General features: G+C 37.0%; 1 protein-coding gene across 5 annotated transcripts in view; it reads left to right on the top strand.

The window, feature by feature from the left end:
- CCDC88A (coiled-coil domain containing 88A) overlaps positions 1-25408 on the top strand; it is a gene marked incomplete at both ends in the record, with an annotated part of 155010 nt that overhangs the window by 118854 nt on the left and 10748 nt on the right. For 4 of the 5 annotated variants that reach the window (XM_080712084.1, XM_080712082.1, XM_080712081.1 and 1 more), the window contains 11 exons: positions 2725-2886; positions 3939-4216; positions 4446-4589; positions 6905-7091; positions 10683-10828; positions 16500-16592; positions 16725-16939; positions 21755-21838; positions 22820-23020; positions 23610-23681; positions 25197-25277. In XM_080712084.1, coding sequence (XP_080568210.1) covers positions 2725-2886; positions 3939-4216; positions 4446-4589; positions 6905-7091; positions 10683-10828; positions 16500-16592; positions 16725-16939; positions 21755-21838; positions 22820-23020; positions 23610-23681; positions 25197-25277 — 1663 coding nt within the window. The remainder of the gene's footprint in view (positions 1-2724; positions 2887-3938; positions 4217-4445; positions 4590-6904; positions 7092-10682; positions 10829-16499; positions 16593-16724; positions 16940-21754; positions 21839-22819; positions 23021-23609; positions 23682-25196; positions 25278-25408) is intronic. The other variant, XM_080712083.1, reaches the window with a different exon arrangement.

Here is a 25408-nt window from a genome sequence, read left to right as displayed (position 1 = left end):
AAATAAAGAACAAAAAAAGGGCTGAGGATAGAGCTCGGAGGTAGAATGCTCCTGCGTTCCATCCCTATTACCACACAAAAAAAATCTGTTTTCTTATTTTTTATTTTTTGGTATAATATAGAAGCCAAATCATGGTTTGCTTGTATTTATTTATATTTGGGGGGATAGTGGGAATAGAATGCAGAGACACTTTTCCTCTGAGATACATTCCCAACCTTTTTATTTTATTTTGAAATATGGTCTTGCTTAAATTGGTTCTCCCTAAATTTCTGAAGTTGTCCTTGAACCTTCCTCTTGTCTTTACCTCCCTAGATATTTTAAACAGATGGTTAATATTAACTGGGATTATAGGCATATGCTACCACACCGGGCTGATCTGCCTTTTTGAACAGTGGCATGGAGTGTATATATAATATGAAAGTGAATATTATCTTTGTCTCTCAATATAGATATAAAAGTAATCTGTTTTGATTTGGCTGTAACTCTTTATGTATATTGCAGTGATAGACCAATTTTGCCCCATATGTTAAAATTTTGTTTCTGCCGGGCATAGTAGCACACGCTTGTAATCCCCGGGCTTGGGAGGCTGAGAGAGGAGGATGGCACAGGATCGAAGCCAGCCTCAGCTACTTAGTAGTGAGGCTCTCAGCAACTTAGTGAGACCTTGTTTCCAAATAAAATATAAAATAGGTCTGGGAGTATACCCCAGAAGTAGAAAGTCTCTGGGTTCCACCCCTAGTATCACCAAAAAAAAAAAAACAAAACATTGTTTCTGTTTCTAATATCTGGTGGGTTCTTTATGCTTTTTGATGGTGTTTTTTATTAAATTTATAAATAATCTTGAACATAAAGTAGCCATGACATTTTAATATCTCACATTAAATATAATGATCTATGATTTTATACTAATTAACTTGTTTATAAAATTAAAATATGGCCATATGTATTAAAAATTGAAAATTGTGTGTTTTGTTTGGATATACTCCAGAAGTCTTATACTGAAATAGTTTTAATGAGTGCTTTATACTATGAAAAAAAGTAAAGAAGTTATATAACATCTGTTAGGGCTAGACAGTTTAAATAGATGATTAACATTGTTCCTATAAATCTGCTTCTCTTCTAAATACTTGTCTTTAGAAAATACTTATTTTGCCGGGCGTGGTGGCTCATGCTTGTAATCCCAGAGCTTGGGAGGCGGAGACAGGAGGATGGATTGCACTGGTTCGAAGCCAGCCCCACTGGCTTAAGAGACCCTGTTTCCAAATAAAAAGATATAAAATAGGTCTGGGAGTGTAGCCCAGAGCTAGAAGGGTTTCTAGGAACCCCGGTACCACAAAAGAAAGAAAAGAAAAGAGAGAAAGAAAGAGAGAAAGAAAGAAAGGGAGGGAGGGAAGACTTATTTTTGCCGGGGGTGGTGGCATACACTTGTAATTCCAGCATTTGGGAGGCTGAGACAGGAAGATCCAGGTTCTCGGCCAGGCTTAGCTGCTTAGTGAGATCCTTTGCAATTCAGTGAGACCCTGCTTCAAAATAAAGAATAAAAAATAGGGCTGGAGATTTAGCTCGGAGATAGAATGCCCCTGTGTTCCATCCACAGTACAGCCAAAAAGAAGAAGAAGAAGAAGGGAAGGAGGGAAAAAAAGGAGAGAGGGAGGGAGGGAGGGAGGGAGGGAGGGAGGGAGGGAAAAAATATTGTTGCTGCTACTCATGGGACTTCCCCTCCACTCACCTACGTATACATTTGCCTTTGGGCAAATTAAAAAAGGCACCCCCTCTTAGTTGGATATAGCCTCACATAAGTTCTTTTGAGCAGTTTTTAAATCATAAAACTGAAGCTGGGCATGATGGTGCACACTTAAAATCCCAGGATTTGGGAGGCTGAGACAGGAGGATTGTGGTTCTCAGACAGCCTCAGCTACTTAGTGAAACCCTTTGCAACTCAGTGAAACTCTGTTTCAGAGTAAAGAATAAAAATAGGGCTGGGGTTGTAGCTTGGAGGTAGAATGCCCCTGGGTTTCATCCCCAGTATCTCAAAAAAAAAAAAAAATAGTCATAAAACTGACAAACTCGGCCGGGACTGGTGGTGTATGCTTGTAATCCCAGCCTTTGGGAGGCTGAGACAGGAGGATCATGGTTCTCAGACAGCCTCAGCTACTTAGTGAGGCCCTTTGCAACTCAGTGAGACCCTATTTTAAAATAAAGAATAAATAGGGATGGAGGTGTAGCTCGGAGGTAGAATGCCCCTGGGTTCAATCCCCAGTGCTTGCAAAAAATAAATATATAAAGTAGATAGAAGGGCACAGTAGCCCACTCCTGTAATCTAGGTACTTAGGAGCCTAAGATAAGATAATCACAGGTTTGAGATCTGTGTATAATAACTTAGATCCTGTTTCAAAATAAAAAAGGCTGGAGGTATATCTCAGTGCTAAAATGTCCCTGGGTTCAATACCCAGTACTCAATAAAAATTTTAAAAAGGCAAATAAGACATAGGCACAGTAGTATACTAAAGTTTTTAGTATTAATGACTTCTTACTTCTTTGTCTTAAACATTCATTTGCACTTTGGGATAGAAGGGGAGTTATTTTTTATTAAGATTGTTGAGGGTATTTTGAAATTATAGTAATAAATGCTCATTGTACAAAATTCCAGTACTGTTAAAGAAATAGTTTGATGTTGCTTTTGTCTTTAATATATTTGGTGTCTTTCTTTCTTTCTTTTATAAGAATGCTACACTACAAGCAGAGAAGCAAGCATTGAAAACTCAACTGAAGCAACTTGAAACACAGAACAATAATTTACAGGCTCAGATTCTTGCTCTTCAGAGGCAGACAGTATCATTACAGGAACAGAATACTACTCTTCAAACACAGAATGCCAAGCTTCAGGTTGTAATATTTCAGGCATATGCAACCAAACTTTTGAGTTAATGTAATAAAATAAGGGAGGGTAGTGTGTGTGTGTGTGTGTGTGTGTGGTGCTGGGGGTGGAACCCAGGGGCTTTTCTACCTCCGGGCTACACTCTCAGACCTATTTTATACCTTATTCGAAAATAGGGTCTCACTAAGTTGCTGAGAGCCTCGTAAGCGCTGGATTTGCAAGCGTACACCACCACTCCTGGCAAGCAAGACCAGACATTTTTTAGTGAGGAATTTAACAATTGAAGATAAAATCCCATACCAAACTTTCAAACATCAGCATTTTTCAAGTGTCAGACAATATAAATATTAATACATTTACCCCCAAATGAAATATAGATGATTTTACTTCTGCTTATTTTTTCAATCGTTCTATCATTTCAAAAAGTTGATTCTAATTACTCAGGTAGAAACCCTTGCTTTTTAGTATGGTTGCTACATATTATTTCTTAATCAATTTTTATAGCTTTATTATCAATTTAGTTGGTTGAAAACACACAACATGGGAATTTTGTCATTAGGCTTGTCCTAGTTCAAAGGATCTTTTACTAACTAAAAGACACTAACACCACCAGTGTCTTTTCAAACAGAATAATCCAGCAGGAAAGTAAATTCTCTCAAACCCTTTAAAGAGCAGAAAGAAGTTCCCTTGTAATTTTTTAGTTTTGTTAACTCTCAAGTGATAAGCTAAAAATTATAAACGAGCATTTCAAATATTGTTTCATAAGTTGAATATAAATAGTTGGGAATTATCTTTAAAACACATTCAACCTAAAACATACATATAATTCATAAATAAGCATATATATTATGTATGTGTCACATATATACATATATCAATATCATAATACTTCCAAAAATAAATTATAATCTTATTCTGTGGAAAGGTAAAACCCAAATTTTTCCAGTAGAATATGTATATATTTGTTATGGTTTAACTGCAGTTTATTGGGCTAATATTATAATCTTTTGTTTTTAAAAAATATTTTTCTTATGTCTGTTAATCATACACATTCTTACAGGTTGAAAATTCCACTCTTAATTCTCAAAGTACCTCACTTATGAACCAGAATGCACAACTCTTAATCCAGCAGTCTTCCTTAGAAAATGAAAACGAATCTATAATCAAAGAACGAGAAGACTTAAAATCTCTCTATGATTCCTTAATCAAAGATCATGAAAAGCTAGAACTTCTTCATGAACGGCAGGCTTCAGAATATGAATCTCTCATCTCTAGGCATGGAACTTTAAAGTCAGCCCACAAGAATCTTGAAGTGGAACATAAAGACCTTGAAGACCGGTAATTAGTTATATTTTGTTGTTTTGTTAATTTAAAACAAACTGTCTTTGGGCTATATGATAAATTTTATACATTAAACATATTAGAGAAGTAATTTATAAAGAGAATTTAGAATTTACATGTGTTTTATGTGATACTTATTAATAAATTACTCTTTGTTTCTTTCATTTCTAAAATATTTTCTTTGTTTGCAATTATTACAAACAAAATACCTAACTTTTTTCCCCAGTTACAATCAGTTATTAAAACAGAAAGGACAATTGGAGGATTTGGAAAAAATGATAAAAGTCGAACAGGAAAAGATGCTCCTTGAAAACAAAAAGCATGAGACAGTGGCAGCAGATTATAAGAAGCTTTGTGGTGAAAATGATAGGTAACATTTATGTATTTTAATTCTGTTTTTACTTATATCTGAAACTTATGTTGCCTCTTTTTAATACCAGTCATAATTTGGATTTTATTTTATTTTATTTTATTTTATTTTATTTTTTTTTTTGGTGGTACTGGGGTTCCTGGAAGCCCTTCTACCTCCAGGCTACATTCCCAGACCTATTTTTACATTTTTATTTTGAAAACAGGGTCTCCTAAGCCAGCGCGCGCGGCTGGCTTTGAACCTGTGCAATCCTCCTGTCTCTGCCTCCCAAGCGCAGGGATTACAAGTGTGCGCCACCACGCCCGGCATCATAATTTGGATTTAAAGTTTATTAAAAGCCGGGCATGGTGCCACACACTTGTAATCCCAGTATTTGGGAGACTAAGACAGGAGAATCTCAGATTCGGGGCCAGCTTCAGCTACTTAGTGAAGCCTTTCGCAACTTAGAATCAAGTTAGACTTATTCCAACTTAGACTTATTTCAAAATAAAGGGTTAAAAATAGGGCTAGGAGTATAGCTTGGAGGTAGAATGCCCCTGGGTTCAATCCCTAGTACCACAAAAAAATAAAATTTTTAAAAAACAAATTGTTTGGTACAGTTATTTCTATAGTTAAAGAAATATTTTAAAAAGATCCCAGATCAATAACTATATTACATAATAAAATTGTGCAGCTAGTTATAGAAGCAAAAACCTAGTTCTCACCAGGCATGGTAGCACATGCTTGCAATCCCGGTACTTCAGAGGCAAAGACAGGAGGATCACAGGTTCAAGACTAACCTCCACAACCTAGGCCCTTCACAACTCATTGAAATGCTGTTCACAAATAAATAAAATGAGAGTGGGGCATAACTTAAAGATAGACTACAAGCCGGGCATGGTGGCACATGCTTGTAATCCCAGCGCCTAGGAGCCTGAGACAGGAGGATCTCACAGGTTCAAAGCCAGCCTTAGCTACTTAGTGAGGTTCTCAGCAATTTTAGTGAGACCCTGTTTCCAAATAAAGTATAAAATAGGTCTGGGAGTATAGCCCAGAGGTAGAAAATCCCCTAAAAAAAAAAAAAAAAGAATACCTCTAGGTTCAGTCTTCAATACCACAAAAACAAAACAAAATCCTAGTTCTCCTATTTTCCTACATTGTTCTCTCTCCTTTTTTTTTTCTCTTTCTTTGCACAGTACTGGGGATGGAACAAGGTGCTTTCTACCTCTGAGCTACAACTCCAGCTCTATTTTGTATTCTTTTTTTTTTTTTTTTTTTTGTACTGGGAGTTGAACCTAGGGGCATTCTACCTCCAAGCTAAGCTACAACCCTAGTCCTATTTTTTATTCTTTATTTTGAAGCAGGGTTTCACTAAGTTGCAGAGGGTCTCACTAAGTAGCTGAGACTGTCTCAAACTGCGATCCTCCTATCTAGCCTCCCAAGGACTGAGATTACAAGCGTGCACCACCAGGCCTGGCTGTTCTCTTACTTTAATCAAAATGTGTGTGTCTTTATGCACACACGTGTGCGTGTGTGTATGTGTGTATGTGCTGGGGATTGAACCCAACGGCATTCGACCTCCAAGTTATACTGCAGCCTGATTTTATTTCTCATTTGTAAATAGGGTCTCACTAAGTTTCTGCAGCTCACTTAGAACCTGTGATCCTCCTGTCTCAGCCTCCCAAGTACAGGGATAACAAGTGTGCACACCAAGCCCAGCTTTAACTAACTAAAATTATAAGTTATATTATTCAACAATTTCTATACCTGATGACATTCATATACTTCTTGAGATAGTGTAATTAAACCTAGTCTTTTTAGTCTACTATTTTGGTATCCCAGTTCTTGACTTTTGAAACTGTAACAAATAAGCAGCCTCATAATTTTATGGCTGATTTGTGCATTAATGGCCTTATATTGACACAGGAGAGGTTTTCATTTAAATCCTTGGGAAATCAAAACTTGCTGCTCTAATTAGTCTGCTTCAAAAGGGTGTAATTTTGAAAGCTTTTAAGTTTAGAAGCTGACAGAAGAATCTTGCATTTTCTGTAAGTATATCTGAACAGTATTTATAGCATGTTACATTGTATAAAGTATAATGAAAGCTATTTTATTTCTTTTTCCTTTTTTTGGGGGGGGGTACTTGGGAGTGAACCCAGAGGCATTCTACTTCTAAGCTACACCCCAGCCTGATTTTTTTTTAATAGGGTTTCACTTTGAACACTCCTCCTGTCTCAGCTTCCCAAGTACTGGGATTATAAGCATATGTCACCATGTCCAGCCAATGAAAGCTATTGAGAAAATCTAATTCTTTTTGTTATGATTTCTAATTACAGGTTGAATCATACATATAGTCAGCTTTTAAAAGAGACTGAAGTTTTACAAACTGACCATAAAAATCTGAAAAGTCTTCTAAATAATTCAAAACTGGAACAAACAAGATTAGAAGCTGAATTTTCAAAGTTAAAGGAACAGTACCAACAGCTGGATATCACATCCACAAAGTTGAATAACCAGTGTGAGGTGAGCTAAGAAAAATTCAATGGCTTAGTTCCTCCTTTTAGATATGAGCACAGCCTAAAGGTAAGTGATCTCTTAAATGCCAATAGCAGTGAGTACTTAGTGTTTTTTCTGAGAGAATGGGCACGATAATTCAGAAAAGTTTACTTTACCATTCATTTCATCCCTTTTTACAATTAACTTAAACTTATATTTCCATGTGTTCTGAAAATTGTAAAATTGTGTTTAATGAAAAAAATGTTTATTGTTCATCTAGTATGGTGTGTGTGTGTTTGTTTCTGGGAATTGAACTCACGGGCATTCTACCTTTGAGCTACACCCCCAGCTCTATTTTATTTTGAAACAGGATTCAGTAGGTTGACAAGGGTCTCTCTCACTGCTTGCTGAGGCTGTCCTCGAATCAGCAAATCCTCCTGTCTCAGCCTCTCAAGTACTGGAATTACAGGCATATGCCAGCATGCTCAGCTTAGTGTGAAATTATAAACCAATAGAATATTAGTATTATTTACCAAAATATAAATAGCATACAGTTAGGATAGTGTACTTCCAGAATGATAGAGTGAGAAACATGTGAATGAGGCATGATGGCAAAGGCCTATAGTACCTACCAGTACTTGCAAGGCTGAGACAAGAAGATCACAGGTTCGAGGCCAGCCTCTTCAATTTACCAAAGCCCCCAGAAACTTAGACCCTGTTTCAAAATAAAATAGGCTGAGGTATAGCTCAGTGGTAGAATGCCCCTGAGTTCAATCACTACTATAAAAAAAAGAAAGAAAGAAAGAAAAAAGAGAAGCTGGGCTTAGTGATGCATATCTATAATCTCAGTACCTGGAAGGCTGAGACAGGAGAATCCTAGGTTCAAGGATAGCCAGAGACGACACCCCCAATAATAAACCACATATGCAGAAGCAAACCTGTGGCCTAAACATTAGTGGGTGGCAGCTGAGCGTGGTGGCATACACTTGTAATCTCAGAATTTGAGAGGCTGAGACAGGAGGATCCAGGTTCACGGACAGCCTCAGCTACTTGGTGAGGTCCTTTGCAACTCAGTGAGACCCTGTTTCCCCTGGGCTCAATTCTCAGTACCACAAAAATAGATAAAATTGGACAGAACTGTCAAAAAGTACTTTAGGACTGTAGAACTTAAGTGGTGTTATATAACAAATTGAGATACATTTATTAAAGGAAAACTAATCAATCTTGGGGAATATTTTGATTGTCTGAGGCAATTTTTATCTTTTGGTTTCTTTTTTCCCTATCCCCTCTGAACACATGTAAAAACCAGCAACTTTACTCCTAAGGGAGACTGGTTTGATTTAAAGAAAAGCAGAGCAAACCCCATTCTTGGGAGAGCTGTCAGAGGCCAACCCTCAAATCAAATAGCCTGAGGTTGAAATACTGATAAAGGCAATAAATAGACTAATCTCAGCCTCCCAAATGCCAGGATTACAAGCATATGCCACCATGCCCAGTTGCCATCCACTAATGTTTAGGCCACAGGTTTTGCTTATTCATACGTAGTTTATTTTTGGGGGTGTTTCTCTGGCGGCCTCCTGGGAACATCTTTGCTGTTCTCCGTGGCTTTGCATCCTCTAGCTGGGTTCTAGTAGACCAAGTGGAAGCATAAAAGCCTCTTGAGGCCTACACTTAGAGCATTCACATATCATTTACTCTCTTTGTCCAAAGCTATTCAAAATTCTAGAAGAGAGGAAAGAGAGCTACTACTTGATGAGAGGAGTAAAAAGTCATATTGTATGAAGCTGTAGATAGAAAAAAAGGAATTCTACTTCTCAAAGAATCTAGCAGGTGTTATGTTCCAATTTAACAATATATAAGTAAACCAGCATGGAACAGTATTGACAGTTGTTTGATCTAGGTGGTTGTTTATGGTTATTCATAGTAAGTATCCTTTTTGATTTTCTTTACCTTTTGAGAATCTTCAATTTTTTTTTTTCTTTTTCCTTTGGGTTGGGAGGAAGTGATAGTGCTTGTAAGGGATTTATGTCATTTTTGTTTTGTTTTTTATTCTTTATTTTGAAACAAGGTCTCACTGAGTTGCAAAGAGCCTTACTAAGTAGCTGAGGCTGTCCGTGAACCGTGATCTTCTGGCAACAGCCTCTGAATGCTGGGATTATAAGCGTGTGCTACCACACCCAGCTTTTTGTTTTGTTTTTTAATACATATCTCTGGGCTCACTCCAGAACTACTGAATTCAAATCTAGGGGCCAGAAATCTACTCCAAAAGTGATGCTAAATTTTGAGAATCACTGCTTTGGGCTTTCTGATTTTTTCCTAGAACCTTGACCTAGCTAAGGCATAATTTTAAGTTTCTACTAATATACACAAAAAAAGCCTAAACTATCTGGTAATACTAATCATTTACTAAATTACCTAACTCCCCTTAGTTGAAGCCACTAAAACTATGCACAAACTTTTAAGCTTCCTTAGAAATAATGTTTGGGGGAAAATTAAATTTACTAAGTAAATTTACTTGATGTAATTTTTTTTTTTTTTTTTTTGCGGTACTTGGGGTGGAACCCAGGGTTATTCTACCTCTGAACTATACCCCCCAGCCCTATTTTTTTAGTCCTTTTATTTTTTTTATTTTTTTATTTTTATTTTTATTTATTTATTTATTTTTTGTGGTACTGGGGTTGGAACCCAGGGGCTTTCTACCTCTGGGCTATACTCCCAGACCTATTTTATACTTTATTTGGAAACAGGGTCTCACTAAGTTGCTGAGAATCTCACTAAGTAGCTGAGGCTGGCTTTGAACCTGTGCAATCCTCCTGTCTCAGCCTCCCAAGCGTGGGGATTACAAATGTGTGCCACTACATCCAGCTTAATCCTCTTAATTTTGAAACAGCATCTCACTGAGTTGCAAAGGGCCTCACTAAGTAGCTTAGGCTGATTTTCCTGTCTCAGCCTCCTGAATATAGAGATTACAAGTGTGCGTCACCACTCCTGGCATATATAAATTATTTAATCCTAGCCATTTTAGCAGGGTAGGAGCTCTTCTATTTTATAGATTTGAGAATTAACTTGTCCAACATTTTCTAGCCACTTAAATAGGAAATCATAGATTTGAATCTAGCTTTTTTACTATATAAGTGAAACCATTTTCAAGATAAAAGGCAGTAATTTAGGAAATAGATAATTTATTATATATTAAACCCAGTGTTTGTGGAAAGTAAGAAAGCATATCTATAGCATATAAACCAGTACTGTAGCTGTCATCACTAAAATATTCATGTTCTTATCAAAGTACAAATCATCTAATTGTTAAGTGAAATGGTATAGAACCTAAACCTGGCCGGGCGTGGTGGCGCACGCTTGTAATCCTAGCATTCGGGAGGCTGAGACCAGAGGATCGCGGTTCGCCGACAGCCTCAGCTACTTAGTGAGGCCCTCTGCAACTCAGTGAGACCCGGTTTCAAAATAAAGAATAAAAAATAGGGCAGGGGGTGTAGCTCGGAGGTTAAGTGCCCCTGGGTTCCATCCCCAGACCTGCAAAAAAAAAAAAAAAAAGAACCTAAACCTGTGTCTTCATGATATAAATGTTTCATTGATTTTTTTAAACTTATATTTAAACAGTTGCTCAGTCAACTTAAGGGAAATTTGGAAGAAGAAAATCGACATCTCTTGGATCAAATTCAGACACTAATGCTACAGAACAGAACACTTTTGGAGCAGAATATGGAAAGCAAGGATCTTTTTCACGTTGAACAAAGACAATACATGTAGGTACCAAATAATTATGTATTCCAAAATATTACTTATGCTGTCATTGCCAAACCCAATGGCAGGGAAAATTCATGCTTATTTTTCTTGATTTTCAGCATTATTTCGGTATGTATATATGAATGTTTAAATTCCAAACACTTTTTCTTTGCCATAAGAGGTACATATAGAGCTCTTCGTATCTGAGTTTCCTGTGTCTTAAGTAGAGGCTGGTTTTTTTTTGTTGTTGTTTTTTTTTTTTGGTGATACTAGGGTTCGTGGAAACCCTTCTACCTCCGGGCTACACTCCCAGACCTATTTTTATACTTTTTTATTTGGAAAGAGGGTCTCTTAAGCCAGCAAGGCTGGCTTCAAACCTGCATGATCCTCCTGTCCCCACCTCCCAAGCGCGGGGATTACAAGCGTGTGCCACCATGCCCGGCAAGTAGAGGCATTATTGAAAGGACAAAGTTTGACCACACCGGACACTGCCTTATAGCCAAGAGATTTATTGGGAAGGAGTTGTTGCAGCTAAAGGGAACAAAGGAGAGAGAGTGAGCGTGTGCTGGGGTCAGTGTTATATAGGGGCTTGGGGTTATGTGTTGGGGCAAATAAGCTAGAAGAAATGCCCTTTGAACTAATTGGCTAAGGTCCCATGGGAGGGGGTCATGTGGCCAGGTAATTGACCTGGGGTCAGTGGGGAATGTCCCTTTCTCTTATTGGCCAAGGGGCACCAGGAGAGGGCAGGTCTCCCAGGTAACTAACCAGGTCCGGTAGGAGGTGGGTAGTAGCTTATCTGGTCAGGGTCAGTTTCTTGGGAAACTCAGCTCATGGGGGAGGGGTGCAGCTTCTGAAGTAAGAACTTAATTCATCTAACAATTATCCACAGGTTTGTTGTCTTAGTATTCTGGCCCTTGGCAACATATTCCTTTCTAGGGTTTCAGTGATTGTGTCTATATAGTTGACTTCCAGATATTATTATATATTCTGACTTAGTGAATATAGGTTATAAATACCCATCTTATATGTCAGACATTTCTAGTCTAATGTTTATTACTTGATTCTGGTAGGAGTGACAGTAAACAGGTAGTACTGAGAAATTAGAAGTTCCTAATGATATTTCAACAATAATGGATACTAGAGTTGGGAGTTATGTTCTTTTTTTTTTTTTTTTTTTTTTTTTTCGGGTCTGGGGATGGAACCCCAGGAGCATTCTACCTTTGAGCTATACCCTCTGCCGGCAAACCGTGATCCTCCGGTCTCAGCCACCCGAATGCTGGGATTACAAGTGTGCACCACCACGCCCAGCTTGTACTTCTTTATTATAGTCATAACATTTTCAACTGTCAAGACTTCCATAGGCTTGAGGCTCAGTGTTTTAACTGTTGACAACATTATTCACAAAGCTTCTATAGACTCTAATCAGTTTCTCTCACTTCCCACTACCCTAGTTCAGGCTTCTAGTAAGAAGTTTAGTAAAACCCTAGACTACTCCATTAGCCTCCTGAATGCTTTGTTTACCTCTAGGCCTTTTATGTTTCACTATTTGGTTAATGTACTTTAAGCAAAAATATCATATCAACTTGTACTGAGACTCAATACATCTCATTTCTTGTTGAGCAGAATCATAAATCTAAGACTTCCTCAATTTTCCCTCTGACTACATTCAAGCTTAATTACAGCCTATGGAATATGGACTTTTTCTTTTGAGTATTTCTTTGGCCATCCAAGATGGAAATGTTTATAGGTTCCTGTTGTACTTGCACAATACTTTTATTTTGTTACTGAGACTACTTTGAATTATAATAATCCTTTATAAATGGATGGTTATAGATTCAAGGCCATTGCACAGTGGCTTAGTGAGACCCTGTTTCAAAATAAAAAGTTATGGGTACTTTCAGTGGTAGATTGCACCTGGGTTTGAGTCCTAGTATCACAGGAAAAAAAAATTTTAAAGTTGAAATCTAGAGCTTGGCATGTTGGTTCATGCTTGTAATGCTTGTACTTGGGAGACTGAGACAAGAGGATTACAGGTTCTTGGCCAGCCTCAGCTACTTAGTTAGGCTCTCCTCAATTTAGTGAGACCCTTTTTCAAAATAAAGAATAAAATTAGGGCTGGGAGTATAGCTTAGAGATAGAATGCCTCTGGGTTTTTTTCAGTGTGTCACACACACACACAACACACAAAGTTAAAATCTGAAAGGTCATGATTTTTGTAATGTCTAAGACTTGGTTCATGGGAACTTAACCAGATTTTTAGAGATATGGGCAATTTAGGACCTATTGGCATAAAAGGGTGAGTATTTTCTTTACTCCAACTCAATTCTTTTTTTTTAATTCACACCATAAAATATTTATTGATAACTAAAACGTCTCCCCTGCCTTTGGTTATTAAAAATTATGATTATCTTTGTTGATATCAGTTGCCAACAATGATTTAACATCATTCAGTCATGAGATAGAATAGAAAGGTAGCGAAAGATATAAATGTGTAAAAGATCATACCTCACAATGATTTAATTACAAATTTTGGTTTTGCTAGCGGTTGGAAATTTACTTGCACAAATTCAAACCTTTTTTAATAAACAATACACAGTAAATTTACTTAAATTCTTAACATGTAGATTCATTCTTTTCAGTCTTTGGGTTATTAGTTCAATACAAATCAAGAAATAACTTTATGCTGGGCATGGTGGCACATGCTTGTAATCCCAGCATTGGGGAGGCAGAGACCAGAGGATCGTGGTTTGTGGACAGCCTTAGATATTTAGCAAGGCCCTTCGCAACTCAGTGAGACCCTGTTTCAAAAATAAAAAGACAAAAAAATAGGGCTGGGGGTGTAGCTCAGAGGTAGAATGCCCCTGGGTTCCAGCACCAGTACGGAAGGAAGGAAGGAAGGAAGGAAGGAAGGAAGGAAGGAAGGAAGGAAAGAGAAAGGAAGGAAGGAAGGAGAGAGAGAGAAAGAGAGAAAGAAAGAACTTTATAGTAATCAGAATGTTATCCAACTGTGTATTGTTTATTGTAAATACTGATGAACAGTGGTCAATAAATAGTTTTATATTCCTTTAACAGTGTAGTATAAACAGTTACATATTATTTATCTTTATATATCCCTTAGACCTTCCTCATTGTCAGTGATTGGTAAATGATATTACAGAGTTATTGTGTGTGTGGGGGGGGGGGTGCTGGGGATGGAACACAGGGACATTTTACACCTGAGTTAAACTCCCAGCCCTATTTTATTTTATGTTGAAATAGAGCCTCTCTAGTGTGATGAATCTCATTACTTGGTCAGGCTGCTCTTGAACCTACTATCCTCCTGTCTCAGTTTCCCAAGTTAGGTTTTTGTTTGTTTGTTTGTTTTATTTCTTTTTGGTAGAACTGGGGTTCCTGGAAGCCCTTCTACCTCCGGGGTACACTCCCAGACCTATTTTTACATTTTTATTTGGAAACAGGGTCTCCTAAGCCAACACACTCGGCTGGCTTCGAACGTGCACGATCCTCCTGTCTCTGCCTCCCAAGCGCGGGGATTACAAGCGTGCGCCACCACGCCCGGCTGATTGTTTTTTATCTTTTCCTTCCTGTTTGTTTCTTTCCCTCTCTATCTTCCACCTCGCTGCTGCTGCTGCTCCTCCTCCTCCTTCTTCTTCTTTTCTCTCTCTCTCTCCCTCCCTTTCTCCCTCCCTCCCCCCCCTCTTTCTTTCCTTTTTTCTTCTTCTTGTTCTGGGGATTAAACCCAAGGTCTCTCACCTGCTGGGCAAGTATTCCACCACTGAGCTCCATCCCTAGACTTTTTTATTCTTGAGACAGGATCTCACGAGGATGACCAGACTGGCCTCCAGCTTGTTATCCTCCTGCCTTAGAATTCTGTAATCTGCAGCTGGGATTACAGGTGTATGCCACTGTGCCCAGCTCTTCTTTGATGTTTTCATATATAATAAAAGAACATAAAAGTGAGACTTGGATATGATGAATCTTGCATTCTCATCCATTTAATAGTCAGGAAATAGTTCTATACAAGTAAATTAATTCTAAGTAGTTCAACCAAGAAGGAAAAAGTATTTTCATGAAGATAAGGTTCCAAGATTAATTATTAAGCCAGGCATGGTGGTGTATGCTTGCAATCCTAGTATGTAGGAGTTTGAGACAGGAGGATTGCAGGTTCAAGGCCAGCTTCAGCTACTTAGACCCTGTTTGAAAATAAAGAATAAAATGTAGAGCTTGGAGTTTAGCTCAGAGGTATAATGTCCCTGGGTTCAATCCCCAGTTTCTCCCCTGCCAAAAAAAAAAAGATTATTAATATCTATAATCATAAGCAAACTAAATATCCATTATTTTTGGTTTTTGTTTATATAAATTATAAGTCATCCTTTTATTAGAAAATTAATTTTAGAAACTAACGATTTAAGAGTATGGAAATAGTTAATGTTGATATAACATTTGTCTGTAGCCATAAAAAGATGTTGAGAAAATTTCTTTATATGGCAAGATTATAATATGAAAAATCTCCTTCAAAGAAATCTTATTGAAAGGCAGGTGTGGTGGCGCACGCTTGTAATCCCAGCACTTGCAAGGCTGAGACAGGAGGATCTCACAAGTTCAAAGCTAGCCTCAGCTACTTAGTGAGACCCTGTCTCCAAATAAAATATAAAATTGGTCTGGGGGTGTAGCCCAGAGGTAGAAAGCCCCTGGGTTCCATCCCCAGTATCACTGAATGAATGAATGAATGAATGAATGAATGAATGAATCATCCATCCAAGGTACCACCAAAAAAAAAATCTTATTGAAGAATTAAAACTTTACATCCTACATCCCTCTATTTAAGTAAGGTGCAAATTAAAAGAAGAAACTAGGTGGTGGTGCATTCCTGTTAATCTAGTACTTAGAATGAGACAGGAGATCCTATGTTGAAAGCTAGCCTCAGCAGCTCAGAGACCCTGTTTTTGTTTTGTTTTGTTTTGTTTGTTTTGTGTGTGTGTGGTACCAGGGATTGAACCCAGGGCATTCTGCCTCCGAGCTACACCCCAGCCCTATGTTTATTCTTTATTCTGAAACAGGATTCTTTATTCTGAAACAGGACCTTACTTGATTGCAAAGGACCTTACTAAGAAGCTGAGGTTACCCATGAACTGTGGTTTTCCTGTCTCAGTCTCCCAAATGCTGGGATTACAGGCTTGAGCCACCACACCCAGCTTTATTTTTTTTCTTCTTTATTTTATTTTATTTTATTGTCCTACTGGGGATGAACCCAGGGGGGGCACTTTACCTCCGAGCTGCACTGCCAACCCTATTTTTTATTCTTTATTTTGAAATAGGGTCCCACTAAATTGCAGAGTGCCTAATTAAGTAGCTGGTCATGAACCTACAATCCCCCTCTTTCAGCTTCCTAGTACCGGGATTACAATTGTGCACCACCACACCCAGCTTGAGACCCTGTTTTAAACTAAAAAAATAATAAGGCTGGGAATATAGCTCCACAATAACACCAATGAACACACACAAAATAAAAGGGAGAAAGGGATGGAGGGATAGAAAGAGATGGGGAAATCAATCTTACTATTAATTCCTAACTCTTAGTTGTCAGTTATGGTATTATTTGTTTTGGGAAGAAGATCATAGTCACAAAATAATATCATTCATAGCTCTACAAAATATGGTGCATATTGTAAAGTGTAATTTTTATTTTTATAGTGACAAGTTAAATGAGTTAAGAAGACAAAAGGAGAAATTAGAAGAGAAAATTATGGATCAATACAAATTTTATGACCCATCCCCTCCTAGAAGGTAATGTTAATCAAATTTTATAAATTTTTATTTTGAATAAGGTTTTATTATTTCTAGTATTTTGAAGACTTCTAATTTTTTGAAGGACTTATGTATTAAATTTTAAACTAAGATTTTTTTAAATTCTTTTAGAAGAGGCAACTGGATTACCCTAAAAATGAGAAAATTGATAAAGTCCAAGAAAGATATTAATCGAGAACGTCAGAAATCTCTAACATTAACACCTACTCGCTCAGACTCCAGTGAAGGATTTCTTCAGCTGCCCCATCAAGATAGTCAAGATAGTTCTTCAGTAGGGTCAAATTCCTTAGAAGATGGCCAAACCCTGGGGACCAAGAAGAGTAGCAGTGAGTGTTTGCTGATTTAGAATTCTTTCTAACAATTAAAAAAAAAAAAAAAAACTTCAACAAACCTTTGGGAGAATAGTTTGATAAATAGCATTTCTTTCTAATTCTATATAAGATTAATTTCATACTGTAATAGTGCCCAACTTTATGACTTTCTGAGATATACTATACTCAGAAAAACCATCATTTGGCTGGAGAGATAAAATATTGTAAAAGAACATTGAAATAAGGGCCAGAATGCTTTTACCCTTGAAAGTTCTGTTAACATGGACAGGCCTTTAACCTTCGCTTTATACTTCACAAGGTGATTATGAAAAGCAAATAAGAAATAAAAGTAAGACTTTATTTCATAAATATTTATAACAGTCAAAATAAGGCATTTTATAGTGAGGGTTTTGCTTATATACTTTGGAATCACATTGAAATAAAGTTATCACATTGAGGAAGCAAAGAAAAATATGTATAAATTTGAAGAGGCATTATTGTTTACAAATAGCTGAAGCTTCTGGGTCTGGTGACACATACTTATAATCCCAGTACTTTAGAGGCTGAGACAAGAGGATTGCAGGTTTGAAGCCAGCCTCAGCAACTTAGTGAGGCTCTCAGAAACAGTGAGACCCTGTTTAAAAAAATAAGTCAGGTGTGTTGATGCACACTTGTAATCCCGGTACTTGGGAGGCTGAGATAGTAGGATCACAGATTACAGACAGCCTCAGCTATTTAGTGAAGCCCTCTGTAATTTGGTGAGACCTTATTTCAGAATGAATAAAAAATAGGGCCAGAGGTGTAACTCAGAGGTAGAATGTCCCTGGGTTCAATCCTTAGTACCACAAAAAATAAAATACTTCTGGTGGTGTACCCTGGAGGTAGAAGCCTGGGTTCCATCCTAAGTACCACACCAAAAAAAAAAAAAAAAAAGTAAATGAGGCTTAAGAAAATTATTAAGGGATGCTTGGTAAAATTTTAATTTAGGCTGGGCATGTTGGTGCATGCTTATAATCCAATTACCTGGGAGACTGCAACAGAAGGATCACACAGGTTTGAAGCCACCCTCAGCTACTTAGTGAGGTCCTCAGCAACTTAGTGAGACCCTGTTTCCAAATAAAATATACAGTAGATCAGAGGTATAGCCCAGAGGTAGAAGGCCCCTGAGTTCCATCCCTAGTACCATAAATGAAAAAAATAATTTTTTTTTTTTTTTTTTTTTTTTGGTGGTACTGGGGTTCCTGGAAGCCCTTCTAACCTCCGGGCTACACTCCCAGACCTATTTTTACATTTTTATTTGGAAACCGGGTCTCCTAAGCCAGTGCGCACGGCTGGCTTCAAACCTGCGAGATCCTCCTGTCTCTGCCTTCCAAGCGCGGGGATTACAAGCGTGTGCCACCACTCCTGGCCAAAAAAAAAATTTTTTTATTTAAATGAAATAGATTAAGCCGGGCGTGGTGGCACACGCTTGTAATCCCAGTACTTGGGAGGCTGAGACAAGAGGATTGCACAGGTTCAAAGCCAACCTCAGCTACTTAGTGAGACCTTGTTTCGAAATTAAATAGAGAATAGGTCTGGTAGTGTAGCCTGAAGGTAGAAAGTGTAGGGTTCCATCCTCAGCACCACCAAAAAAAAAAAAAAAAAGAAAGAAAGAAAGAAATAGAGTAAGTTTGTGTGGTTTTCCCAGGGCAAGACGTATCCATTGCACTCTGGATATGCTGATCCCTACAATTTCCCCAAATGTGGGAAACTTGACTGCATAATTTGTGGTATTGGGGGACTGCCACAGTTTCACACTCTCCCTAGGACCACAAAAAAAAAGAACATTAGTAGTTAGGTTTTGTGTTTATTTTAACTTTATTTATTTATTTATTTATTTATTTATTTATTTATTTGTACTGGGAATTGAACCCAGGGGCATCCTACCTCTGAGTTATACCTCTAGCCTTATTTTTATTCTTTATTTTAAAAACAGGGTCTCCCTAAGTTGTGGAGGGCTTCACTAAGTAGCTGAGGCTGGCCATGAACCCTGATCCTCCTGTCTCAGCCTCCCAACTACTGAGATTACAAGTGTGTACCAGCATGCCTGGCTAATGTTCTCTTAATTTAAGTATGCTTTTGTAAAAGAACATTGTATATCTCCAAACTGATTGCCATAAGAAGAATCACATTCCATTCCTCGAAATTTTTAAAAATCTTTCTAAAAGTTGTCTACTTTGGAAGAGTGTCTGTTGTAAAGCAGTCTGGAGAACAGTAGGAAACAGAAAAAGGGAAAGAAGGATCTAAACAAGACAATATGTGCATGCATACTGCAACCACTCAGCTTTGTTATTAGCTAAGTGTTCATTTTTATGTTGCTTTCCATTCATTTCTTTTTAATCATTGAAAACAGCTGTGTTTACTAAGTTTGATGAGAAATAGGTCAAATTAAAAGTTTAAATGAATCATGACTTTTCTTTATAGAAGTCCAACAAGGTAAAAAATGATATGCCTATTACACTTTCATTAATATATATCTCTCAGTTTATCAAAAGATCTTTATAAGATGATGACAAACCCTGAGAAAGAGCAGAATATATATATGTGTGTGTATGTATATATACATATATATATATATATATATATATATATATAATTTTAAGTATTTACGCAAGTTGTTTTCTAACTCCTGAGTAACATTTCAAAAAGGTATCATAATTTTTTATATTAAACCTTAACTAAGTACTTGAGAAGTTGAGACAGAGGGATCACAAGCTTGAGAACAGCTTCAGCAAGTGGTGAGACTCTCATCAATGTAGCAAAATCTTCTCAAAATAGGGTTAAAGGTGTAGCTCAGAGATAGAATGTTCCTGGTTTCAGTCGTCAGTACCACACACACACACCCAAAAAAAAAAAATTTCAACTAAAATATAACTTAATAGGTATAGTACTGCATGCTTGTAATCCTAGTACTTGGGAGGCTCAGACAGGAGTAGCGCACAGGTTTGCAGCAAGCCTCATCTACTTAGGCCTTCTGCAACTAAGACTGTTTCAAAACAAAGAATAAAAAAAATAGGGCTGGGAGTATAGCTGAGTTAAAACACCCTGGGTTTAGTCCCTAGTACCAAAAAAAAAAAAAAAAAAAAAAAGGTTAAGTGACTTGAGTGACCATTTTAATTTTTACTCTAATGACTCTTATACTTGATAAAATTATTTTACACAGGGCTTCCTTTGATTTTTTTAAAATTAATTTACCCAAACGGCCTTTCAAAATGTTTTAAAATGTTATATGCATTTTCCTCTCATTTTTGCTTGCTTTGGGATGCCTCCTTATCCTTTTGACTTTATCAGAGTTTAGTACTAATGCTCTTTGCTATTGTCAAGATTCTGTTTTTTCTTCTTTTTCACAATGAATCTTCTGTAAAATGAACCAAATATTTTTTTTTCATCTTTATAAATATTTTGAAAACAAATATATTTCTAAGGTACTGCTAAATAATGCACTCCAGGCCAGGTGAGGTGGTGCATGCTTGTAATCCCAGTACTTGGGAGGCGGAGACAGGAGGATCACAGGTTCTCAGCCAGCCTCAGCTACTTAGTGAGACCCTGTTTCAAAACAAAGAATAAAAAATAAGGCTGGAGGTATAACTCAGAGGTAGGATGCCCCTGGGTTCAACCCCTAGTTTCACACACACACAAAAATAATAATAATAAAATAATTTTAATAATAATAATAATGCACTCATTCAGTTCAAATTGGTATTTTTTTTAATTAAAATTTAGGGTAATCATGAAAGTTTTTTAGGCAATTTTGTTTTAGAAGTTTCTTTGAAAGAAACTTTCTTCAGAATACCCTACTTTTTGTTGAGTAGATTATTAAAATACTGTGGTAAAATATACAGTTTCCTAAGTTAATTGTTTTCAAAATAAAGTCTTTAAAAAGTTAAAGTAGAGCTTGAAAAGCCTGTACATTTTCGTTATGTTGCACTATGAACTTCACCAATAGTCTAATTTTAAAAGTTTAACTTTAGCTAGGTGTGGTGGTGCATGCTTGTAATCCTATCATTTGAGAGGCTGAGACAGGAGGATCGCTGTTCAAGGACAGCCTCAGCTACTTAGTGAGGCACTTTGCAACTCAGTGAGACCCTATTTCAAAATAAAAAATAAAAAAATTGGCTGGGAGAGATAGAACATCTCTGGGTTCAAGCCCTAGTACTGCAAAAAAAAAAAAAAAAAAAAAAAAACAAGGCTGGGGTATAGCTCACATGTAGAACATGCCCCTGGTTTCCATCCCCAGTACCACAAAAATAAATAAAAGTTTTAACTTAACTAGGAAAATTGGTCCTTCCACCCAAGCATGGTGGTCCATGTCTAAAATCTCAGAATTTGGGAGGCTGAGACAGGAGGATTGCAAGTTCAAGGTCAGCCTCCTCAATTTAGGGAGACCCTGTTTCAAAATAAAAAGGGCTGGTGGTACAGCTCAGTAGTAGAGGGCGCCTGGGTTCTACCCCCATTATCACAGAAAAAAAGAAAAGAAAAAAACTTGGCTCTTCCATAAATAATCTAATCAGTTCCTGTTTTTGTAGAACTGTAGTCAATCCAAGCTTTCAAAGTATGTTCCTCATCATTGTCTTCAGTGCTTTTCCTAGTATTTTAAAGTATCAAAGTACATATTTCATATTTCATTATCACCCAGCCGCACAAGAAAAGTAGTTTTAATATAGCATACATAGCCGAAACTCAAACATTCATTTCTGTCCTTAATTTCAACATTTAACTCCCATCTGTTCTTCTCCCTTTTTTTCTTTCATTTCCCTGTTTCTGTTTTTCCTTCATGCTCTGACATTAAAGTGGTTGCACTGAAAAGACTGCCCTTTTTGAGGAACAGACCGAAGGATAAAGACAAAATGAAGGCCTGCTACCGTCGTTCCATGTGTAAGACTTTATGACAGTTCAGCTTCTTTCAAATGACTACACTAGCTTCCATTACTAATTTTTCACTAACCTTTCTCTGGACTGTGCCAGTTTCCTATTTTGCAAAGTGCAGTCTTCCTTTAATACAGGAGCTAGAAGAAGAGCTAGGTTTTCAAAGCTTGCACTGAGTTTGCATTATATGTGTGTATACTAATACATATACATGCATATGTTTAGTAATACATAATCTTGTAAATTTTCAGTGCTTTTTAAAAGTTAACAGGAAAAAAAAACATTAATTTTATATGCCAGAGATTTTTTTCCCCAAAGAAATTACTTAAGGAAAATAAAAAAAACCTTTACCATTAGGCATTTGTTTCCTTAATGAGCCCAAATAAATAAATACAGTGGCCTATCACCCTTGAAAACATTTGTCATTCTTTAAACAATATTCTAGGTTTTCTTTTCTTCAATGGAATAGTTAATTAACTAATCACATTAAATGTCTGTCGCTTTGGCTATCATCTCTTTCAGGTTTTTATTCAGTGGTATACCTACTTGATTTGTTAAACGAATCACTTCTTCAGTAACCTGCTCTGACCAAGGACTCTCTTTCATTTTCAATAATGATGCTGTATAAGAATTGCTCTCCATTTCAATTCATTTCATTTTCATCACCACAAAACTGCATTATGAAGGCTTCTAATTATACTCCGGCACATCCTTGTGCAAAGACATGGCTGGCACACATAGTAAATCCTTTCTGCTTTGAAAGGGGTGAAGGTGGGGTAAACATGTTTACTGAAATTTATCAGCCTCTGGCCTCCACATTTCATTCAGCTGAATGCATGTTATAATTTAAGTGACTTTGTGGTTATAGTTTTTATGTCCATTTGCACTAATTCACAGACAAAAAACAGATCACTTATAATATAAAATAAAATAGAAATAAGAGCAAATACATTAACCATGCTGATTCATTTGCTTTCATTTGCATCCCAGCCATGAATGACCTGGTGCAGTCCATGGTCCTAGCAGGAGGCCAATGGACAGGTAGTACTGAGAATTTGGAGGTTCCTGATGATATTTCAGCTGGTAAAAGGAGAAAAGAATTGGGAGCTATGGCCTTCTCTACTACAGCCATCAACTTTTCAACTGTCAACTCTTCAGGCTTCAGATCCAAGCAGTTGGTTAATAATAAAGGTATAGGCCGTCTGCTATTTGCACTGTGGTGTAACTGTTAACAACAGGAATTTTGGTCTGATTTTCTCCTGTGTACTCTTTTTCAAACCACTTGAAACAATTACGAAAACATGATCTGGATTTGATTTGGGGGAATTTTCAAATTATTTCAAAAAATGTGTGACATTACACAAATAATCAAACCCCATTCTAGGCCTCTTTTCATAATAAAAAGCTAATGAACTAACAAAGAGAAAGAAAACAGATAAAGAGTAAAAAAGAACACAATACAGATTTTAAAAAGAAGAAGAAGAACGTAAAAGCACTACAACTTCAAATGGAGAACTACATAAAACAACTCAGGTTATTGCTTTTACTTGGCAAGGTGACAGGGAAGATTGTTTCATTGTTTCTGGTATTTTCCCTAAGCAAGCCAGCTCTCTGTTTCTTACTCCTAGTTCCAGTTTCTGGCTGAGACTATGAAATATATTAAGTCAAGATGTATTATATGAGATTGAAAAAGACTCCATATTCTGTATAAATAAAATTTTATAATGGAATTGTTTAGTTATCAAAAATATGTTCATATCCATTTTGCTATCTTATGTAGATACTACATCCTTTGAAGACATAAGCCAACAAGGTATTAGTGATGATTCTAGTACGGGATCCAGAGTTCATGGTAAGAAATGAACTTTATTTAGACAGTACACATTAAATACTGAATGGGAATGCTGAGACTCTTGCATTTAATAGGTGAATGTGGCATCACCAGCAAGCATGTTTTCTGTCTTGCATCTCATATTTACTTCTTTCATTTCTTTAAGCCTAATATTCCCTTTGTCCCTTTTAAAATTTTTGCTTCATCTTGTGTTCTCTATTTTAATCAAGGTCATATATTAAGGTATGCCTGAACAATCCTCAAAAGTATTTTGTTGCCATTTGTATATAAGGTTAGTTTTAAGAATTACATTTTACTATTGGTTTAAAAATACTCATTTTAGTAAAGGTAAATTTAGCCAGGTTTGGTGGCATACTCTTGTAATCTCAGTACTTGGGAGGCTGAAACAGGAGGACTGCAGGTTTGCAGCCAGCCTCAGATACTTAGTGAAGCCCTCTGCAACTTAGTAAGACCCTCTTTCAAAATAAATAATAAGGGCCGGGCGTGGTGGCGCACACTTGTAATTCCAGCGCTTGGGAGGCAGAGACAGGAGGATTGCGCAGGTTCGAAGCCAGCCGCGCTGGTTTAAGAGACCCTGTTTCCAAATAAAAATATAAAATAGGTCTGGGAGTGTAGCCAGGAGGTAGAAGGGCTTCCAGGAACCCCAGTACCACCAAAAACAAACAAACAAAATAAATAAACAAACATAAATAAATAATTTAAAAAATACAGCTGGAGGTGGAGCTCAGAGGTAGAATGACCTTGGGTTCAATCCCTAGTACTGTAAAAAAAAAAAAAAAAAAAAAGCCCAGCATTTGGGAGGCTGAGACAGGAGGGTCGTGGTTCACAGACAGCCTCAGCTACTTAGGCCCTTGCTTGGAGGTAGAATGCCCCTGGGTTCCATTCCCAGTACTGCAAAAAAAAAAAAAAAAGGAAATGTTAAACTTAAACAAATTTTCTACAATGATTTTTAAATTTCCAAAATCTTATCTTACCAAACTAAATTATGATTAGCAAGAAATGAATAACAAGTTAGAGGAAGTTTAGGTAGCTTCATAGCGCAGTGTTAACCATACAACTGTGTCCCTTGTATGGATAGAAATACAAGACGTTAACTGTCCAGATGCTCATATTCTTCTTCTTTGTGGCATCTCTGCAACTGCAGTTCCATGTCTGATATGTTGTAAGTGATTTAACCACCAGTGTTTTGGGGGGATCGTGGAAACATTTATCTTCAACTAAAACAGTTTGTGTATTCATATTCATCTAGAAATCATTTTCAAATATAAATATGGACTTTTTCTTTTTTATTGAAACTCAGTAACTATTGTTTCAGAAGTGTCCTGTTCTAAAGTATCTTACTGAACTTTCTGAAAATGCCTTGCTTTCTAATGTATAAGATTCACCTCTCTGTAAGCATGCTCAGCCTGGGAAAGTGTGCATGATTTTTCCTCAAAGCATTCTGTCATCAGAATGTAAAATTCAGTGTTACCATCTGGAAGTTTTATCATACTGTCTCCTGATTTTTTCATTTAGCTTCAAGACCAGCCAGCCTTGATAGTGGCAGGACATCCACTAGCAATAGCAATAATAATGCTTCACTTCATGAAGTCAAAGGTATGCTGTAGGTAAATTTATTAATACATTCATCCATTTCTAGTAGTATTTAAAAGTAGGGGTGGAGCTTGGGAATGTAGGCCAGTGGTCGAACACATGGTTAGTATGCACAATTCCCTGAGTTCAATCCC

Source organism: Muscardinus avellanarius (genome assembly GCF_963383645.1).
Source record: "Muscardinus avellanarius genome assembly, chromosome: 15".
NCBI classification, from domain to species: domain Eukaryota; kingdom Metazoa; phylum Chordata; class Mammalia; order Rodentia; family Gliridae; genus Muscardinus; species Muscardinus avellanarius.
Note: the sequence above shows the minus strand (reverse complement) of the source record. Positions and strands in the feature narration are given on the sequence as shown.